General features: G+C 35.5%; 1 protein-coding gene across 6 annotated transcripts in view; it reads right to left on the reverse strand.

Moving 5' to 3' along the window:
• The window catches only part of Rabgap1l (RAB GTPase activating protein 1 like), a 718,519-nt gene that overhangs the window by 503,920 nt on the left and 192,310 nt on the right, over positions 1–22,289 (reverse strand). For all 6 annotated transcript variants that reach the window (XM_063240009.1, XM_063240010.1, XM_063240011.1 and 3 more), the window contains one exon: positions 22,030–22,171. In XM_063240009.1, coding sequence (XP_063096079.1) covers positions 22,030–22,171 — 142 coding nt within the window. The remainder of the gene's footprint in view (positions 1–22,029; positions 22,172–22,289) is intronic.

Genomic DNA, 22,289 nt, shown 5'->3' on the forward strand with positions numbered 1-22,289 from the left:
CAGTGCAATGTCAGCCTGTCCTACACAGTGAGATCCTGTCTCCAAAAAAGAAAATTGTAATTATTAATAATAAAAATAGATAAAACTAAAATGAAGCTAAAAACAGTATATCCACCATTCACTCATTCAAGGTTTTATCAAATAATCAAATTATGAAGCTTTAATAAGTGAAATGAGCACATTTCCCATCCTTGAGATAGTAGGGATAGTAGAGCGGATGTAGGAACAGTAAAATCAAGGGTTACAGTTGGATGGAAAAGATGCCTTCAGTTGAAACATCTAAGCTTGTGCTCACTTCAGCAACCCATATACCAAACACCTAAGTAAAGCAATATGGAACAGAAAAATGAAAAACTGAGCTCTAAACTCCAAAAATAAGATCAAGAAAAAAAAAGTTATAACAAAAGTTAAAAATAAAATGTGAGCAACTGATCTCCTAAGACTTTATACAAACCATCCAGGATAACATATCATGCATGTCCTTGAAGACATTTTTTACCACACATATACCGATACGGCTTATAAAATCCTCAAAGCAGAGAGTACATATGAGGATGGCATAAAAGGCTCTCTGCATCTTCCGTAAATTCACCTCCTGTCATTTTCCTTTCTTAGAAGTGAACTATGTTTTACCGTACATACAACACTGCTGCAAATCATCCAAAGTTTCTCTCTGCCTAGAAGCCCCTATTGTGGCATCCATATACTTCTGGCTAAGTACTATGTGCCCTGTTCATATACGATTTTACTTACTTTACCATTCTGTATAAAAATCACCTATTTATGGGTTTATTTCTGTGCCAGGTCTTATTTATCTTTGTATCCATAGCACTTAGAAGTAGTAGGTGCTCACGAAAGTTTACTAAACTTTTCCAAGTTCAGTAAAGTCTACTGGAAAACGAAAGTTGGACATACCTTGCTAATTAGCATGAACTTATCCAGGTACTTAAAACCATTTAGAGAATAAATCACTATATTTTTGTAGAAAGGCTGTCTTAATTATCAACTGTCTTCATCTTTCACAGGATATATATTGCAGACTCTTTAAAAATCAGATCACTGGCAAGTGATCAGTACTTGTGGTCAGCACTGTGAATAAAAGATCTATTCTCCCTGTACACATCTTAAGTACATGGGCAGCAAAAATGAAATTTATTACAGAAGTACAGAAGTCAATAAGCCTTCCATGCATGCCTTCATGCCTGAGATAAATGCCAAAGAACCTCAACATAGGTGATTCATAATCAATCATTCTCTATTTTTTTCTACCTGTATTAATGCGTACATATGCAGCTCATTCTTATGAATGGTATTTTTCAATGTACACAGTACATTCTCAAATAAGGCACACAGAACTTAGGTAACAAAATACCTCCATATATTGCAAATTACTATTTCAAACACACACACACACACACACACACACACAATCAACTGAAAGATCACAAAGGATCTGATTTATCATTGCTTTTCTATGTTTATAATTTATAATGTATTATCTTTCCTTTAAAATTTTTAGAAAAAGCCAGGTGTAGTGGCGCACACCTGTAATTCCAGTCTTCTGGGTGGTTAAGGCAGGTGGATCTCAACTTTGAGCGCAGCCTGGGCAACACAGCAAGACCCTGTTGTAAAATTTTAAATTTTAAAAAGGGGCTGAGAATCTAGCTTAGTCCAAAGGCCCTGGGGTACAATTCCCAGTGCCAAAAATAAAACAAAACAAAAAAAATATGTAATAAAAATGTGAGAAAGGCTAGTACATAAAATGTGACTGAAGTGAAGGTCAGACACGTCATTAAATTCAAGCCACAGTCTACACTTCTACTCCTTTGCTCTAAAATCTGAGTATAGGTAATACTAGAGGAAAAAAAAAAACAGGAATCTGCCATATCAGTCTATGAGAAAGACTCATATGTTACTTATACAAGCTATCCTCTTCCTTACAAGAAAATTAGGGAGACTGGAACTCAAAATTTCTTGAAAGTTTTAATCCCTTAATTGGATAGCATGAATATGATAAATACTCAACATAAATCTTACTTTAGGAAGGACCATAGGTATGCACACAGTCTTCAAGAGACAATCATCCAAAATTTAATCTCTAGACTTCAACTTTTCTTGATCTTATCTAATACCTTGCACTCATTTTTATCCACATCTCTTTTAATATGTAGGCTGCAGAGCTCCTTGTGAATAGGAACTCTATCTTGAACATTTAATATAGTACCTTGCCTATTATAAACAAGCACTAAATCTAATTGAATGTGGGTAGAATACAAGACAGGAATCTTAGAGACAAGGGTAAACAGGACAGACCTATGCTTAGAAATTATAGAAACAAAGTGGAAAAAATAAGCACTAGAGTCATAAAGATTATGAGCACGGGGGCTAGGGATTTAGCTCAGCGGCATAAGCACCTGCCTTGCAAGTGTGCGGTCGTGAGTTCGATCCCTGGTAGAGATTAAAAAAAAAAAAAAAAAAAAAAAAAAACGAGAAAGACAAAAAAATAAAATAAAAAATAAAAGATTATGAGCACAAAAATCATTACAAAGTTACTAGGCAGATTATGATCAGCCAATTCTGAAGAAATATGAAAATCTAAAACATTTCTCTAATGTAAGATTTGTTTGTAGTTTTTGTACAAAAGAAAAAAGAAAAATTAACACTATCTAGTTTCAAACTTTAGTTTTATTGCTAAAATATTAAAAATTTAATGTATTCAAATGAGTACCACTTAGAATTTGTATTGAACAGTTAGCCTGACTCTATTTACATTTCTATGAAAACATTAACAGTGCTTGATCATAGAACCTTTCTACTGAAATACATTCTACAGATATTTACTCCAGCCCAAATAGTAATGCAAGTGTGATATTTTTAGAATTAAGTTTTCAGGAAGCTCAGCTCTCTTCCTGAAGTTATAAAAGACCTATGTCATTCAATTCCCATGCCATCTTCAAATCATTATAACACCACATTCCCCTGGTGTGACAAGTCATAATTTCTCCAAGTGAAAAATTAACCTCTCTCCTTCACAGTACCAACTGCAGTGAAAGATAATGATACATGAATTACCTTTACAAGCTTTCTGCAGTTAATAAACCCTCAATCTAGCCCCAACAACACAGTTAACTCTTTGTAGAACGTAATTATAAAGTCAGTAGAAGCCTAGATTCTGGTCCTAACACTATTTTTTTAGTTTCAGTCTTAGTTTCTAGAATTATGAATGAGATTGTTTGGTATAATAAAATTCAAGCATTCTAAGCATATTCTGTATTATTAACATTTTCCTGATTATGATAGATTATATAAAGAGACCTCAGAAAACTAGCCCTGTTCTCTTCAGGGCTCTTCCTTAGATACCTACCTCCCCAAGCCTGTCCACAGACATGCACTTGGGGGTTGCACCTGCTATCAGTAATTTCTCCTTCTAACTCAAACCCCAGCAGGAGACTCCATACCTATTTGAAAACAAGGGCAGGATCTGAGGAAATGGAAGATTCAAGAAGGCCTAAATAAAGGTTTTGGCAAGAAAAATATTCACAAACTACGTGACCTTGAGGTAGCTGCTTAACCTCTCTAAGCTTCAGTTTTCTTTCCCAACAAATGGAAAAAATGCCACCTTGTAGGGTTGGTGTGAGAAGTAAATTAATAATTCAAATACTATCTTGAACATATTTCCCATTATTTCTAAGTACTAAATAATGGAATTAAGCCAGATGTGGTGGAGCATGCCTATAATCCTAGCACTCTGAGAAGCCAAGGCAAGAGGACTGCAAACTTAAACCTAACTGGGCAAATTAATGAAATAGTTTCCAAATTTTTTTATAAAAAATTTTTTTAAAAAGGATTTTTCTTAGGATGAAGATCCTCAGTACTGGGGGAGGGGGGAGTAAAATTAAATTCTATGTCAATCAGTCACTCTGTCCATATCCACAACAGCCAGTCTACCAGATATTAAGAGGATCTAGCTCATGAAAGAACAATCAAATCAGCAGAAGATTCTAAGATCTCTATGACTTCAAAGAGTTACTAAAAATATGCAACATGCTTTTGGGTACCCCATATACCTTAGCAATGGTGCCAGACTCTAAGGTCTGCAGCTTTCACTAAAGATCATTCTCCAAAACACTTAACTTTCTCAGGCCAGTTGCAGCAGGACTAAGATGTCTTGGTGATCTTACATAAATATATTTTTATTTATTGCCACTACCAAATAAAGCTGGTGTCAGTCAAGGATGAAGCAGCCTAAGTGACCTAAACCATAGTGCTGGCACAACAGGCAAAAAGTAACATCTAAGAGGAAGACCAGATTTCAAAGGGAAGGAAAACCCCTGCTTTCAAATAGGACGACCTATTTTTTGAGTTTTTATAAGTTTTAATATGTATTCCCAAAGTAGATGTACCTGTGTTGAAAATACAGTTCTGCTTATCTGATAAACATTTAGAAGGAGTGGGAGCAAAGAGAGAGATGGAATGGTTTCTCATGATTCTTTCCCTATTAATACTACAAAAATAATGCTCTATATTCTTTCTTGACTTCCCTTTAGACTAATATGCATGTAAACTTATAAACCAAATCATATTTTTAACTGAATTACAGGTATTCTCAAACATCAAATCTGACACAAAGTTCAGTTCTTATGAAGCGCAACAGTTACACAGATTACCTAAAAAAATTAAATTATTCAGTAATATGAAACTCATATAATCTCACTTATAAGTAGGGAAATATAAACAAAATCAGATGCTATATATTATAAACAAGAATACTAAAAACAAGCTGGGTGTAGTGGTGCATGCCTGTAATGCAAGCACTCAGGAGGCTGAAGCAGGAGGATTGTTGCAAGTTCAAGACCAGCCTGGGCTACAAAGTGAGCTCAAGGCCAGCCTGAATTGTGTAGTGAGACCCTGTCTCAAAAACACACACACACACACACACACACACACACACACACACACACCCCAAATGCTGAAAGCACTGATAATATCTACTTGAAATTACAAGCCACGGCATGCTAAAATACACCATTAGAAGGGACTTTTGGAAAGAAATTTGCACCTATCAAACATCAAACTGTGGGGGCTGGGGATTTAGCTCGGCGGCATAAGTGCCTGCCTTGTAAGCAGGCAGTCGTGAGTTCGATCCCCGGTACCGATGAAAAAGACAAAAAAAAAACCAAACATCAAACTGTGCATACCAGAGCAATTCTATTTCCAGAAATCTGTGGTTATGCTTTAGATTATATGTACAAAGACTGTTCTTTCTAATAATATTTGCATATTTACAGTAGCAAAAATGAAAGTTATTTATAGAATCTGTAAAAGAGAAATACAAAATTAAATCATACCCTGTCCATGCCATAAAATCTGCCTCCACTAAATAGAGTGAGAGAGCTGGGGTCAGTTCTCTGGCATAGCAGTGCCTAGCCTGCAATCTGCATCCCATCCCCAGCACCCCTGTGCAGGTTTTCACCACTGTGAAAAACAGTTTAGTGCAGTGCTTAGATTGTTGCAAGAGGGAAAACAAGTTGTCAAATAGAACACAGAATGCTTTTTTGGGGAAAGGGTATATAAATTGCTTTTTAAAATTCTCCTGAGTATTAAAATTGGTAGGCAGGTGAGGGAGGTAATCCAGTTTACACTGGATGATTTAAAATTTTTAAACACTAAAAAAGAAAAAGAAAAGTACACATTTTTGTTTGTTTTCTATGAAATTCAAAACTGCTTATCTTACCAAATCGTAAATCACCAACTAGCTGTACAAAGACAAATTTCATAATAGTTGTGTTGATTTATTCAAACGTCTCAAAGATGTAATAACTATATAATTTTCTCAGTCAAAAACAAATAGCATTTCAGACAACCACGTTAGTTGATTTACGTATCTGGCAAAGTTGAAATGACAAACATATCAACAACACTGACTAGTTAAAAATAGAACATGTTATTATAGGTTTATCTTTGAGAAAATTCAGTTAAGGTTTTTCTGTTACACTTGATTCACCATTTGTCAACAATTATTTTAAGAACTCTAGTTGTTTCTGAACAATCCCTTCTCTTTATTAGGCTATTTAAAATGTCACTGATAACATATTAAACTGTAACCACAGCACGCTCTTTGGTTCTTTTAGCACTCTTGATCTAGATAAGCTTTTCAAACACATCCTTTACTGAACCACCTAGGAAAATATAACTAAATATAAAAATGTTAATAGAAAAATTATTTAAAATCAAATCATACTTCTTTTAAAAAGCTATTTACCAACGAGCCAGCTGCTTGACTCTTCAAGTCCAAAATGCAGTTATTCATCATTTAAAAGTCAGCTGTACTATCAACAAAGACAATTTCAGGATTAGTGTAAGCCTTCCAATCTTTAAATAGATATTGTTAGAATATTAAAGTTTGGCACATAAATATGCAAGATTTCTGTCCATTTGAAATATATATTGCATCACAACAAAGTAAAACAAAGACCCCTGACTCATGAAATAATTACTTTCCTTGGGAAAAAAAAGGTATCAAAATGATATTTCATATTAACACCTTAGAAGTCAAACATGCGGGTCAGGGATTTAGCTCAGTGGCCTAAGTGCCTGCCTGTTGGATCCCCAGAACAATAGCAACAACAACAAAATAATAATAATGATAAAAAGAAATCAAACATCCTCCCACCCCAATTACTCTATAAATTAAAGTAAGTAGGAGAAAAGGGAATTACTTTCATAAAAATCCCATTTCAGTTCAAATTTAAGGAATAAAAGTATCTTTGTACATCATGTTATTTCTGAATTATGTCAGTAAGAAACATGAGTAAATGACAGTTTTCTCCATTCAGATGTGATCTAGCACTGGCCTTGATACTGTGTCCAACAATTTGCATTAAAAAAATGTATTAAATTCAACCTCTCTACTATTTCTCCTATCTTCTCCTAGCCATCTCATGCTGCTCTATAATATTTATAGAAAGCATTGATAAGAAAAATCACACTGGTCAGCAGTGTGTTAGCCTTTAAATAAATTATAGATTAATTTTAATCTTTGTCAAGAAACAGTTTCAGACATCAAACAAGGCAAAGAAGCATCATATTAACTGACATACAGGAGAATTCAGGGGTTTGGAAAAGGGCTTTTATCACACTAATGTGCAGATGATAATGGACAGTTGAATGCAAATTATTTGACATAAAAAGCACTAAATAAGAAAGAAATAGGGATAACCTTAAATACTGCTTCACTCTAAACTAACTTACCAAGTTCTGTAATATATTTTAAGAGAATCAAAAGAATCTATAGTATCATTATTCACAGCCAAATTAGATGGAAATTAAATGTACAGTCAGAGAGATACTGGGCCAAGAAAGTCAGCACAAAAAATAAAGATAACCAGAATTGTGGCTGGAGTCAAATCTAAAGACAGCCAGGACTCAGATGGAAAAACAATAGCAAAGCCTGCATGCCTTGCTAGAGATAACAGCAACTTGAGATTGTACTGTAATTAGCACCACCTGGTCCCGAGAGACCAGACAGGCATCAGGCACGTAGGCCAGTGACCAGGATATCCAGACCCATGCTACCCACTTCCCAAAAATGCCTTTGTTCTTTCTAAGTACACTTGCTACATGAGTCTTTTCTCTGTTGGATCAGTATAGCTAAGTGACTATACTTGTAATCCCACAGGTTGATTGTAGTCTAAATCCACATTGTACCCACATTGTGATTTTGGCACATAAATTATCTCTGACAAACAGCATCAGTGGCCACCCACTTGGGACTCCTCCTGGAAATCCAGGAGCTATTTTTTCTCTTATTTCCAATAAACTCTCCTAACTTACTCCTTTGGTTCAAGACATCGTTCCTCAATGCTGTGAGACCATGAAAACCTGAAAGATCTGACAACTAACCAGTCAGAAGTCGGTTTTCCTATATCAATACTAACAACATTAAAGACCAGTCTTTAAAATAGTTTTAAACAATATAAAAATATTTTCATAACCTTAAAATGTAACTTTTTATTATAGCATTCCTTTATAGTACTCTGAAATACACATTTGGGGATTTCTAAAACAACCCACATTACATCTGTAATCTTGAAAACTAACAAACTGTTTAGACTCATTTAAACAGACAAACAAGGAAAATGGGTGCCAGCCATTACACCTATATTATGAAAACTAGCTTTTAGTATGCTTTCATCTTTCTCTTGCTACTTCTCATACTTCCAATTGTATTTTATATTGAGAACAAAGTCAATTTATAAAAATGTAGATAGTTGCATTTAATAGTTTCAAATTTTAAAATTTTTAATGTAATATCTTTAATATTTTTATTAAAAATATTAACATTTTTAATATCACCCACACTAGTTTTATAAGAACAGTTTACTTTGGAGCACAATATAAAGACTTATGTAACAAAATAAAAAATAACATGAACTATAAAGTCATCCCATATTATACACACAAAGAAAGTAGAATGTAATAGTAGTGCACTTTGGAGATTTTCAAGAGTTACATAAAATTTTATTATGCTGCAACTATTGAAGTCAGCCAATGTTTTCTATAAAAAGCCAAGTAAGTAAATGGGCAAGGAGGCACATACCCATAATTCTACAGTAGAAGAACCACAAATTCCAGCCCAGCCTGGGCTACTTCTCAAGCCCCATCACAAAAAATAAAACAGACAGTGTAAAGGCCCTGAATTTAATTCCCAGTACAACCCGCTGCCCAAAAAGTATCATGCCTAGATCACTTTATTGCAATGTATTTTCTTCTCTGTAAAACAAATATAATGCTCACAATAGCACCGTCTAGGGCTGATATAAGGACTAAGTAAGTAATATAGGTAGGCAATTTAAGCATTTACCACTCAAAATGTAATGTAACCAAAAGTAGGGACACTAAGATTTTTTTTAAAAATCTGATCAGGTCCCAATCCACACTTGAAAATAAGATTTCATTTTAATAATATTTCCAGGTAATGAACATACACTTTTAAACAATCAGAAGCTCTTTTACCTGCACACCTATATTCTATATGAATATTCTATCTTAGAAACTATTTTCCTTGGGGTTATGGGTAACCCCAGGGACAGAGTACTTGCCTGGCATGCTCAAGGCCCTGGGTGCAAGCCACACTAGGGAAGGGATGGGTCATTGCTTTTCTGTATCTTCTAACTACATTATAGAATACAAAGAATTTTTACTTGCAAATTTATTTCTACTGTGAAATTTGCCTATTGCTGTCTAAAGTCTAAGAATTAATAAACTTCTGAGTTCAGATTATTTTGCTGTCTAGTTATGAAAGAGAAGTAGTACTGAAAAGTTAACTGTCACTTAAATCAGAGGGAAAATCTTTTGCAGATAGTATTTTACCCAATCCAACAGCAAAAACAAAAGAACATGCAGATTATGATAAGCTAAAGGCACAGTCCAGTGTGAGGCTTATTTAATGTTACTGTGATCCTGGACTTCTCCAATTACTCGAGCGTGTGTCCTAAGGGACAGAATACTGTGTTTGCCATCTGTTGGTTCAAAGGGTTTCTTGTAGCTTACTATCCACATTGCAAGTATATATATATATATATATATATATATATATATATATATATATATATATAAGTATGAGTTTACAAACAGCCAGATCGGAATTCATATGAAGCAAGCATATCCCAAGTTTCAACAGCAGGAAGAATTCAGAACATGTAAGATACATGAGGGTGACATGGTCATTTAAAAATAACCCCTATAATGCTGCACTCATGGCCTTAACTTTCTGCTAAGATTATTTACATTCAAAGTAACACTCTAACACATTTCATTTCTGAACAGCATTTGAAAATTATAAAAAGATATCTTAATTCATTTTGGATCTTTCCCGGAAAATTAAGAGCAACTTTAGTCATTTTAAATCTGTATTCCCTTTTAAGTTAAATTACAGGCTAAGGCAAGACAATTTAGAATGACTTGAACTTCCACTTTTGCTTTGACAGGCAAATTGTTGAAAATAATTAAATAAAAGAATAATCCAATTCCCCCCCAGGAGGAAAACATTTCTATGCCACCTCCAGTTCTAACTTTTGATATTTGCGTTGACAGAAATGTCAATTATAGAACTAATAATAAAGTGTATTGAAAAAGTATGAACTCCTATCTATGAAAGAAGAGAAATGATTATTTCCTACTCTTTGATTTTTTGGTAGCTTTTTTTACACAGGTGATGGGTAACACATTTTTCAAAAGACAAAGTAACATCTCAAAAAGCGAAAAATGACAATAGAGTCAAAAAAATTGGACAAAACCAGAATTTTTTCCCAATATCATATTCACTTATTTATTTTATAAGTATTTGTCAATTATCATAAAAAGATATTAACAGACTAATAGGCCAAAAAATATATAAAACACATAAGACAATTACAATATATTAAAGTACACTTTAGAAACATTGACCAAAAGATGATAATATGTAATCTATTAACAGGTGATTCCTTACTGTTATGTTTTTTTTTTTGTAGTTCTGTATTACGTGTACCCTTACACCGCTTTGTTTTGTTTTGTGTTTTTCTCTTTTTCCTCTTAAATAAAAAAAAAAAAAGAAACATTGACCAAGCTGGATTACAATAACTTTTTTCTTTTTTTTTTTTTTTTTTTTATTTAAGGAGAAAAGAAAAAAAAAACAGTGAAGGGGTACAAGTTATACAGATTTACAGAAGAAAAAAATGCGCAGTAGGAAATCATTAGTTAATGGATTACATATTGCCATCTTAGAAATAATTGTTCAAGTCACAAAATTAAAGCTTTTAGAGTGGACATTCCAACAATGATACTGCAAACAGTTCTGTTCAATGATCCAATAAAACTCTGTGATATCATTTTCTATCTTATACACTTAAATATACATGCAGTTATATAGTTTAGAGCACTTTCTTTTCCTCTCTTTTGTTCAATGACTATTACACATTTTAGGTTTCATTGCTCTCACGGTTCTTATTGCTTTTTTGGAAGAGAGTAAAACCAAATGTGACATAACAGAACAGAATCGGTCAAGCCAAAAGGGTGGACATAATAGATAATATAAAAACATAATACAAGGTGATCAACAATGGTTACCATAATGCCTCCCGCTATCTCTAATAGAATTGCCTATATCATTAGTTGTAATACAATTGAACAAAACAGTAAAGAACAAAACCGACAAAACCAAAACATTGGAGACATTGTAGGTCTTCAAAAGTAGATAAAAGTCAACGAGAATGGGCGTTATAATGAATCTCATTATCTTCTCAGCTGATGCCTAAACTTTCGAACCTGATACTATCCAGCAAAACAGAATAGGGGAACCTCAGTCAAAAACAAGATGGTGAGAGTAATACAGGGCTTCAAATCGAGATAATAGAAAGTCAAAGTGGGTTACTATATTATATCCTTCTATTTTTTCCCTTTAATTAAACAGATAAAAATAAAAAAGTAAATAATGGAGTGGAGATTGAGAAAAAAGAGGGCATAACAGCGAAACAGGGCAGATCAAAACATAACCATTTAAGCAGGATAGTGTTTCACCACCAGATAATTCCGACCCAAAAGTAGTTACCATATTGACTCTTTCCTTGAAGTCCTTGAGTACAACTTCGTATACTGTAGCATTAAGTATATCAAAACAATGTAAAACCATTTAAGAGAATGACAGCATTATAGAGTATTTAGAATCGACTAACAGAAAATGAACAATGGTTTCTGTATAATCTCCTAGTCTTTAAAAGGTTTTTGCTTATACTATCGTACATAATAAAATCCAATAAGATACAACCTGTTTAGACCATTGGAGACAGAAGAACAAAAGCTAGATGAGACTTCAAAACAAGATGGTACTAAATCAGTATTACCTATTAAGATGTCATTTTCTCCAAAATAGCTGTTCCTATCATCCAATCTTCTCTGTCTCATTTCTGTTGAGCTCTTTTTCTGTCAGTAGTTGTCAGTTTGTCTTCTTCATTTTGTTCTCTGCTCCATTCGTTGTGGCCTCCCCGCCACTATTTCTGGGTTCTTTGTATTTTTCTTTTTTTAGAATATCCTGCAATACTTTCTGTAAGGTTGAATTGGTGGTTGCAAATTCCCCCAGTTCCTCTTTATCCTGGAAGCACCTCGTTTTTCCATCAATTTCCAGGGATAGTTGTGCAGGATATCTCAATCTTGGCTGGAGATTATTATCTTTCAAAGCTTGAATTATTTCCCACCATGCTCTTCGTGATTTGATGGTTTGTGCAGAGAAATCTGCTGTAATTCTGATGGGTGTTCCCTTGTAAGTGGTCTGTTTCTTGTCTCTTACAGCTTTTAATATTCTGTTCTTGTATTGAATTTCTGAAATTTTTATTATTATATGCCTGGGTGTTTCTCTGTTAGGGTTGTAGGTAGCTGGGGTCCTGTATGCCTCATACATCTGAGTATCTTTACCTTTTGCTAAATTAGGAAAATTCTCCTGGATTATTTCTGTGAGTAGCTTTTGTAGTTCACTTGTTTGTGTCCCTACTTCTTCTTTTATGTTCTTAATCCTTAAGTTATGGCTCCTCTTATCATCTTCTTGTCTTTGTATTATTGCTGTTTGTTTCTTTGTTATTTTTAAGAAGTTTTTCATTTCATTCTCCCATGTTTCAAGTCTGCCCTCCAGTTCAGATAGTCTGTCCTTAGTTTCTTTCAAGCTGTTATGCCAGTCTTGGATAGACTTCTTAATTTCTTGATAGTCCCTTTGAACCTGCTTCACATACTCAATGCTTTCTCTGTTTTCTCCATCAAGCAATTCTCCCCTCTTTTTCTGTTCTTCCATTCCACCATCTGTTTTTTCCTGGGTGGTGCTTAGCATTTCTCTAACTATTCTGCATACTTCTAGCTTCAGGTCGTTGATAACTTCATTCCTGAATTGGTCTATGAGGCTCTCTATATGGCGCTTAATGTATATTGGTGCGGTGTCCACTATTGCCTGTTTCTCAGAATTGGGGGCTGATGAGCCTTTCTTGTTGCTTCCCTTCCCCATATTTTCTGTTCCTTATAAAATGCAAGCTTACATAGGAGGCCCGGCTTCCCTGCCTGTCAGCCACAGCCTGATCAAATTGTGCTGGCTAGGTGTTCCCGCCCACCACTGCGCACCAGGGAGTTGCGGAGGAGGCAGCCTACGCGGGAGTCAGTCGCTCCTCCAGACCACCGTCAGGCTCTGGGATCTGGGTTAGGCCAGCCTACTGAGTCCGCCCGCAGCGTCACGCAGGCCAGGCACTTTTCACCAATCCCGTCTGAGAGGGGAATGTGTGGCTGGAGTCGCCACCGCGCCCTGCTCTTACAGGACTGCTGAGCCCAGAAAGTCCTCCGCTGGAGTCAAACTGTGGTAAGGGGGTCAGTTTCTCACTCACCTCGCCACCAATCAGTTTTCGTGTACGCCTCCTTGTCCGTCCTGTTTTCGACTCCGTTCGCAGACTCCCGTTCCCAGAGCTTCTGCGCGTCTCTCCTTGCCGAGCAGCAGTGGAGGCAGCCAGCCGCCGGGCGGCGAGAAACCCAAATCGCGGTTTCCAATGGCGCGGGGTCAAGCCTCCACACCGAGTCTTTTCTATTCCTATTTTAGCGCCAGGACTGTATTCTAAGTTGGTTTCTCTCAGCCCAGTTCGTTCCTGAGTCAGCAGAGCATATCTCTACCGGTTCATGTCTCCTTAGTCCGCATCATTCCTGGCCTCTGAGCCGAGCCTTTCAGAGAGCCTCCGGTAGTTGCTGTTGTCTGTCCGCCATGTTCTCCCAGAAGCCACAATAACTTTTTTCATAGGTCTGTCTATGATTTTGTACTTTATTTATACATTGGGTTTCTCACATAAAGAGAAACTATGCAACATATACACCTGTATGACTGATTTACTTCACTTTATGGGTTTCAGTGTGCATCCATTTTCCTATAAATAACTCATATGTCCTTCTTTATGGCAGAGCAGTACTCCACTGAGTATAAATTAACATTTTCCTTCTCCATTCATGAAAAAATAGAAATTTGATGACTTGCTCACATTCAGACCATACAGAAGAATGGGTAATAGGGGGGCAAATTGGAGCATAATTTTGTGAGATAATCAGGCTTCTGTCATTTACTATACTTTGAACAAAGAATCTTTCTATACAACAGAAAATAAAGAAGCAAACATGTTGGAGACAAGATTCTGGAAATGCAGCTCCACTGTTAATGTACAAGGATTGATGTCGCGTGTGGAGGTCAGATTAGTCAGGGCCCTCTCTGCCTCTGTTGAGTGTGTGCATTGTCTGATGTTTCCAAACCACCAGCTTCACCTAGGATCTTATGAAGATTTACTCATTCAAACGTCCCTGTTACAATCCTCCCTAATCCATAACTTTCACAATCAGGATTGTAATCTGCTGACAGCCTTCCCATTCTCTCGCTACAAAAATCACTACTTTTGCAATAAGGTTCCAGAAAAACATGGAGTTTTTCCATACTCTGTATCGTCAAATGAGCCACCTGTGCTAACAAAAGCAAAATACTGATTTTTACAGTTTTCCCCACCCTCATAAAACCACTGTGACAGTAATCAGCAATCAAAATGAGCAGAACAGGAATAGCCTCAGGGGTCAAAACTACACTGACCCACTATGAGGTGTCTCTAGAGGGTTCAGCAGTTTTTCTTGAATAAGCCACTTCTCAATTTGTTGTTTGATTTTGGTCACTTTCCAAAGTCCTGAAATGGATACTTTAGAGGATCTTTTCCCACTTTTATCATTGCTTTGAGAAGTAGAGTTGCCAAGGTCCTCATTCAGCCAGTCTGCAATAACTGTTTTAAATATAATTAGCCTGAGTAGCCTACTAAAAAAAGTCATAGGAAATATTTTGAAACATTTCTAAGTATAGAAACTGTCACCATACTAAAATTACCATTTCCTTTTGACTGTTAAAATGCCTCTGTTGAAAAAGCTTACTCAGGTGGACTTAAGTGGGAAAAACCTTCTAAGTAAAGTAAATAGCATTTGTAAAGATACAGAGGCCTGGCAGGAAACCAACTGTTATGGTTAAGTGTTGGGTTGGCGAAGTCCTCTATTTTTAGCTCTCCATCTCCAACTACAAAGTTCAAATCTCTCACTCTTAACCATGTCCTTGCTGGAGCCAAAATAATCTAGTATTTTTAATACAGTCTTTCTTCCTGTCAGCAAATTTCTTGAAAGAATAACTCAAAACACTGTTCTCCCTTTTCTCATTTCTACTCAATCTTTAATCCATTACAATAGAACTTTTATGTCATCTTTATTAAAATCAACTTCATAGAGATTCAGCAAATTCTCAAATTAACTAATTCCGAAGACAAGTTAAATTTTGATCCTCACATCACTGAAACTGCCTGTTTCATTTAACTACACCACAGATTATTCCTTCTTTGTGGATCTCCACTTTTTAATCTGTTCTTGGTTTTCTTTGGATTGCTGTCATCATTTTTCTGTAGATCCTTTAGCTGGAGTTTTCTCTTCCTGGACTCTATTTTTATTCACCTTTCTACTTTTGCCAGGCCTACTGGCATATGCCTGACACAAAAAGTAGTCTTCCGCCTCAAGTTCAAGCCAAACCTGGACAACTCAGTAATTCATAAAGATCCTGTCTCAAAAAATGGAAAAAAAAAAAAAAAAAGGCGGGGGGAGGGGGGAACCTGGGGATGTGGCTCAGTGAAAAGACTCTAGGTTCAAATGCCAATACCATTAAAAGAAAAAAATCTTTAGCTATAAAACACCTCTCACAGTATAAGGTTATTTCTCATGAAAGGGGAAAATAACCAGTTTTATCATAATGTTCCACAGTGAACTCAAATTCAATGTCCAAAACTGAATGGATCTTATCTTCACCTATAAAACTTTTCTTACTCCTCCTGTGTTCCCTGTCTCATTTACTGACCTCAAAATCATACAGTGACCTAAACTACAAACAAGGATAATAGCTTTGTTTCCTTCTCTCTGCCCTTTTACCACCAATGATATCCAGAGCATTTATTAGCCTCATTAATTTTCCTCAGGACTAATTTAATTTTACCTCAGGACTACCTGAAGAACAGTGAGTAATTTACTGTGCAAAATGCTTTGGAAGTTAAGGTGTGCTTATTATCAAAAAGACTTCTTTTGAGGAGAGTATTTTGCTTTCCATAGATTTGTCTACAACTTGGCCTTTAAAGAACTGTGTGTGGTTTCTGAATGCCTGAAGTTAAATATCTGATACCTAAAAGTCTTTGTTAATAATGCACTGGTTTACTTGTATTGAAATTGCTCTCTGAAAATGATCCCATATAGGATGGAAGCTTCCTAGTTAATGCCATTTGGAAGATGGTATTGATGTTATATTGTATTATACCCTTTCTACAAGTCTGCAATTTTAGATCCAAAATATCTAGTATATAAATACTATCTAGAATATACAATGCAAACTGTTTTGTTGGTAAAGGGAGTACTGAAAATACTACCTTTTAAGCAACTAAAAGTTGCAGTTATATCAATTTAGTGGCTGAAAAGAGAAGAACTTAATTTTGTGTATCATGCAAGACCATGGGCTTTAGGGTAGAACTGACATAGATTTCTGTATGTTATACATAATAACTTATTACTCCCATGACCTCAAATGATTTACCTGAATTTTTTAGTCTATTTCCTCATTATAAACATGATAATGACTACTGCTCAGAGATAATACAAATAAAATACAAAACTAGGTCTATTAAACATCTGATATATGCAACAAAACATTCCTAATTCACATTAGTTATTCTACAAAGGTAACAGGAAGGTTTTTTTACTAAATTAGAACAAAAGAGAATTACAAAATACAAGTTGTATATACATACATGGCAACAGGGGCAGGATCTTGCCAGCCTCAGTCTCATAACCCCTCTACCACAGCCTTCCAAGTGCTAGGATTACAGAACTGCACCACAACTCCTGGTTCTATACAAGAGGTGGCTGAAATATACAGTGAACGATCTTTCTCAAAATACTTTCCCATAGTTCAAACACACTTATCCCATCATTCTTTCTACTTTCTGAAACAGTTTTGGAAGTCCTCTTTCATGTCTTTACAATGCATGATCAAAAATACTATGAATACTGCTATGAAGTACACCTAACACAAAGACAAAGCTCATAAAAATATTTCATTGTGCTCTTATCCACCTTTCTCACCAGATACAGCACTGTGTGATGGCTGGCTCTTCCCCAAAGTTAAAATAGCCATGAAAAGTAAACGTTTTGAATCAATTTAGGTGTTTGAGGCAGCCATAACAGTGCAATTAAGGATACAAAGAATGCAGGGGGATGGGGCTGGGGGTTTAGCCTTGCAAGCAGGCAGTCCTGAGTTCGATCCCTGGTACCAATAAAAACGAAAAAGACCAAAAAAAAAAAAAAAGAATGCAGGGGGAAAAATACTGCAAGAGCTAAATTTAATCTAGAAAGCCAAATGACCGAGAGCCTATGAATCTTAACAGTTCCTTTCACTACAGAAGCAAGGCAAGGCTACTCTAACTATGAAACCCATGTGCTTAGGTTAAAATTAAGTTGCTCAAAATACCAGAAGAAATTAACATAAGCTAAATAAATACAAAGACATCCTCTTGAATAGATTAGAAGACTTAACATTGCTGAAAGGGTAATATTCCCCAATAGAATCTAAAGGTTTAATAAAGATTTTCTATCAAAACCAGTCTCTCTCTTTCTCTCTCTGTATCTCTCTCTCACCAAAAAGCAACATTGTCTATTTTTCAGAAATAACAATTTTATACCATCATTCATTTAAAATCAAGTAACATCCAAATAACTGAAACAATGTTAGAAAAGAAAGAAACTAAGCTCACGTCTTAATTTCAGAACTTACATAAAACTAGAGTAATCAATACAATTCAGTACGGGCATATGGACCAACAGAACAGAATTAACAGAATTGAGATCCACAACTAAGACCATATATCTATAACCAAGTAATCTATAAGAGTGCCAAGATTATTCAATACAGAGAGAATATCTCTTTAACAAATGGTGCTGGGACAACTGGAAGCTACATGCAAAAGAAGTAACAGACCTCCTACCTCACACTGTATCTTTAAAATTATCTCAAAATGGGGCGGGGGATTTAGCTCAGCAGCATAAGCGCCTGCCTTGCAAGCACACGGTCATGAGTTCGATCCCCAGTACCGACAAAAAAAAAAAAAAGTTATCTCAACAAGAATCAAAGATCTAAATATGAGTCAAAAACGTCTTAGGAAAAAATACAGAGGTACATCTTCATGACCTTAACTTGACAATGAATTCTTAGATATGATTCTAACACAAACAATTAAAGAAAAAATAAGTAAATTGTACTTCTTTAAAATTAAAAAATATGTTCGGCATGGTGGCACATGCCTATAATCCCAGCAGTCAGGAGGCTGAGGCAAGAGAGTTACTATGAATTTGAGGCCAGCCTGCACTACACAGTAAAAGCCTGTCTCAAAAGAAAAAAAAAAAAAAAAAAAAAAACCTTAAAACTATCACAGGAAATTTACAAAATTCAATAAAACACTTTCAAATCATATATCTAGTAAAAGTTAAATATCCCAAATACGTTAGCAACTCTTACGACTTAACAAAAAAATAAAATTCAATTAAAATAGATACCCAAATATAGCAACTATGCAGAATTTTCTTCTGACTTTTTTGAAACCAATATTGTTCTCACTATTTTGTTTGTTCCTTTATATTGTTTTGTTTTATTCAATGTTCTGGTTTGATTGGTTTTGTTCTCTTTTGTTTGAGTTTATTATGTCTGATGGTATGGGCAGCAACTCTGACAAGAACAAGAGGCATTATGGTAACCACTGTTCATTTCCTCTTATCCTGTTTTGAAGTTCTGTATCACTTTCACTGTTTTGTTTTAACTGGCTTTATTCTGTTTTATTTTGGTTAGTTGTATACTCTTTAAAATGAAATTTAAAAAGAATAAGCAACCATTTTTAATAGCATTTCAGCAGGAAAATAAACAAATGGCCAACAATCACTCAACATCATTATTCATTCAGAAATACGAATCACAGCTACAATCATATATAACTTCATACTCATTAGGACAGTAATTTTAAAAATTTGAAGAAAAAAAAATACTGGGCAAGGTTTTACAGAAACTGGAACCCCTATATAGCGCTGGGATGATAAAATAGTACAAATACCCCTGGAAAGCAGTTCAGCAGTTCTTTGAAACACTAAACAAAGAATGACTATAATGATAAGCAATTCAAGTTCTTTTATATCCCCAAAAGAATTGAAAGCAGGCATTCAAACAAACACTTGTACTATTAATCATGCTATTTACAACAATTGATAGAACAACTCAAATGTCCATCAAGTGATGAGTGGGTAAAATGTAGTATGACTACATGATTACGTGTTATTCAGTCATAAAAAGGAATGAAATCCTGATATATATTCTAACATGTATCAGTGAGGACAACTCCCAAAAATATTGTGCTAAGTGTAAGTCACCAGATACCAAGGTCATATTCTATATGATTCCATGTATATGAATTATACAGAACAAGTAACAAAGAAAATAAACCAACAATTGCCAGAGGAGAAGAAAAGGAGAGAAAGAAGGGTGACTTCCTAGGTATGATGTTTTTTTCCAGGGTGGTAAAAATGTTTTGAAACTAGATAGAGGCGATTGTTTGTACTAAATTCTATTGAACTGTACACTTTTAAATGGGTAACTTTATGGTATGTAAGTTTTACGTTGGTTTTAACATGTAAGCTTCTTGTATGTTTTAGTTGCTTGCTACCCTGAACACAGCAGTGGTAATTGCAAATATCAGAATCACACAGCCTGGGTTCAGAGCTCAATTTTGTATACATAGTTGAGTGAAAGTAAATGTTAATGCATTTAAAAGAAAATAATGCCTCACAGACAGCAAAACAATATTGTAAGCCAAAAATAACTATTGGTTTTATGGCAATCAAAAACAGAGAAACAAGTTACATGCAAGACTGAGAATTCAAAAGTAATGATATGAATTCAGATATTTAACAAACCCAATGCCAGAAATAGAAAATAATAAAAGTAGAGACATACAGCCCCCTGGCACACACAGGCTGCCACTGGGAATCTCCCACGGGTAGCCAGTGCACGCCAGGAAAACCAACCAGCCACACCTTGAAGAAGCTGCAAGTATCTGGAGAAGCCCATCTTGCTCCCCACCACCTTCTGGAGAACCTAGGTTAGCAGAAATCCAAGTGCCTGATCCATCCCCTTACAATGGACATGCAGCTAACATGGGAAGCACCACACAATCTACTCAACTGAAGGAACTCGGGAAAATGTCAAGACAAAGGAGCAAAAGATGATCTATGGCCTCCAGCCCAAACAGAACAAGTCCAAAAACAGGGACATGGAAGAAAGCAAAAAATCACACACCTGAAATTTCTGGAATAATGGCAATTGAAATAATGAAACTACTTCATGAGGCTTTAAAAGAAATCAGATCAGAAATAATATCTCAGGTAAAAGAAGAAATGACAAACATAATAAAGGGTTGCTGAGCTTATTTAAAGAAGACATACATTGAAGAATTAAGGAAACCTTGAATGAAAAACATAGAGGAGAATTAGACTACATGAAACAGACTCAAAGAGATATACAGGAAATTAAAAATTCCATTGAAGGCTGGAAAAACCACTTAAAGAAATTGAAGATAGATTTTCAGACCTTGAAGACAGGATGGCAGCTAGCAATCACAAAAGAAAAGATCTCTAAAAATTACAAGAAACCAGTAATAACAATTTACTGGCAGCAAGACAACACAAAGAAACATAATTTAAAATTATAGGTATCAACAAAAAAGCAGCAATTAACACAAATGATATAAAGAAATTATTTACAGAAATAGAAGCAGAGAACTTCCCAAGCATGGGAAAATGACCTGATGAACAGATAAATGAGGCATACAGAACTCCAATTGGCCATAACCAAAATAAATTGATACCAAGACATATAATAATCAGGATCACAGAAATTCAGCACAGGAACAAAAATATTAAAGGCTTTTAGAGAAAACAAACAGATCACCTGTAAAGGAAAACCCATTAGAATCATGAGAGACTTCTCAACACAAACCATCAAGTCAAGGAGAATTTGGAAGTATTTCAAGTCCTGAAAGAAACCCAGATTGATGTGCCTGCAAAACTATCTTTCAAAATTAATAGAGAAATATGATACTTCCATGACAAAGAACTTCATTACTATCAAACCAACCCCACAAAGAGTACTGAAGACAGAGATTAAAAATGACCACAGTCCCAGCAACAGCAGCAAAGGGGGAATCACAAGTGGGGCAGATAACTGAATGGAGGGAAAAGTAGGGAGTCAACAGCAGGAAAACAGCAAGGCAGGTAAGAACGAGGGCACGTTGGCCGTAACTATTAATGTAGACGGCCGCACTTCACCAACAATAAGAAACACGAGCAGAGTGGATCAAGAAACAAGATCCATCAGTATGTGGTATACAAGAAACATTTAACTTGAAAAGAAATTCATAGATTGAAAGTCAAAGGAGAGAAAGCAAAGCTCTATGCAAGAGGGAACCAGAAAAAGCAGGAGTAGCTTGCCTATCAACTGCAAAATGGCAAGAAAGATACGGCAGTTTTATACAATGGAAAGCTATTCAGCTATAAAGAAAGATAATCATAAGGCTCTTGTAGATAAATGGATGCAATAACTATCAAATGTAAATAGTTGCATAAATGGCACTGGGACTATACAACCAAGGAACTTAATGAATCAGATTTTCTTCTGCATGTAGCAGAATCTAGCTATAAAGAGTGGAAGATACAAGGAATTACCATCACTCCTTTCCCTCTAGTGCAAACACACACACACACACACACGCACACACACACACACACACACACACACACACACACACACGCACATACTCTCACCTTTGCAGATGATAAGTAAGGCTGCTACTGAAATAGAGCAACTGAGAAAGCTCAACTTCTTACCTTCTTCTGCTTCATCCTCTTGGGGTGACACTGGAACCCCTCCACTAGTAGGAGTGACTGGTTCCTCCTTGTCACACTGTCGCTGTAGACTCACTACCTCATAGATTGCATCTCCAGCACTGGCATGGCCTTTACCTTCAGACTGTGAAAGATATAACATATATTTTAATATTGGCAATTAAAAGGAAATACTAAAAGTGCTTCGTTGGTTTATTAAAAAGAGCTAAAATTAAAAATAACATGTCACTTATCTATTGCAT

Source organism: Cavia porcellus, unplaced genomic scaffold (genome assembly GCF_034190915.1).
Source record: "Cavia porcellus strain 051 isolate PalLab524CR breed Dunkin Hartley unplaced genomic scaffold, mCavPor4.1 scaffold_29, whole genome shotgun sequence".
Classification (NCBI taxonomy): domain Eukaryota; kingdom Metazoa; phylum Chordata; class Mammalia; order Rodentia; family Caviidae; genus Cavia; species Cavia porcellus.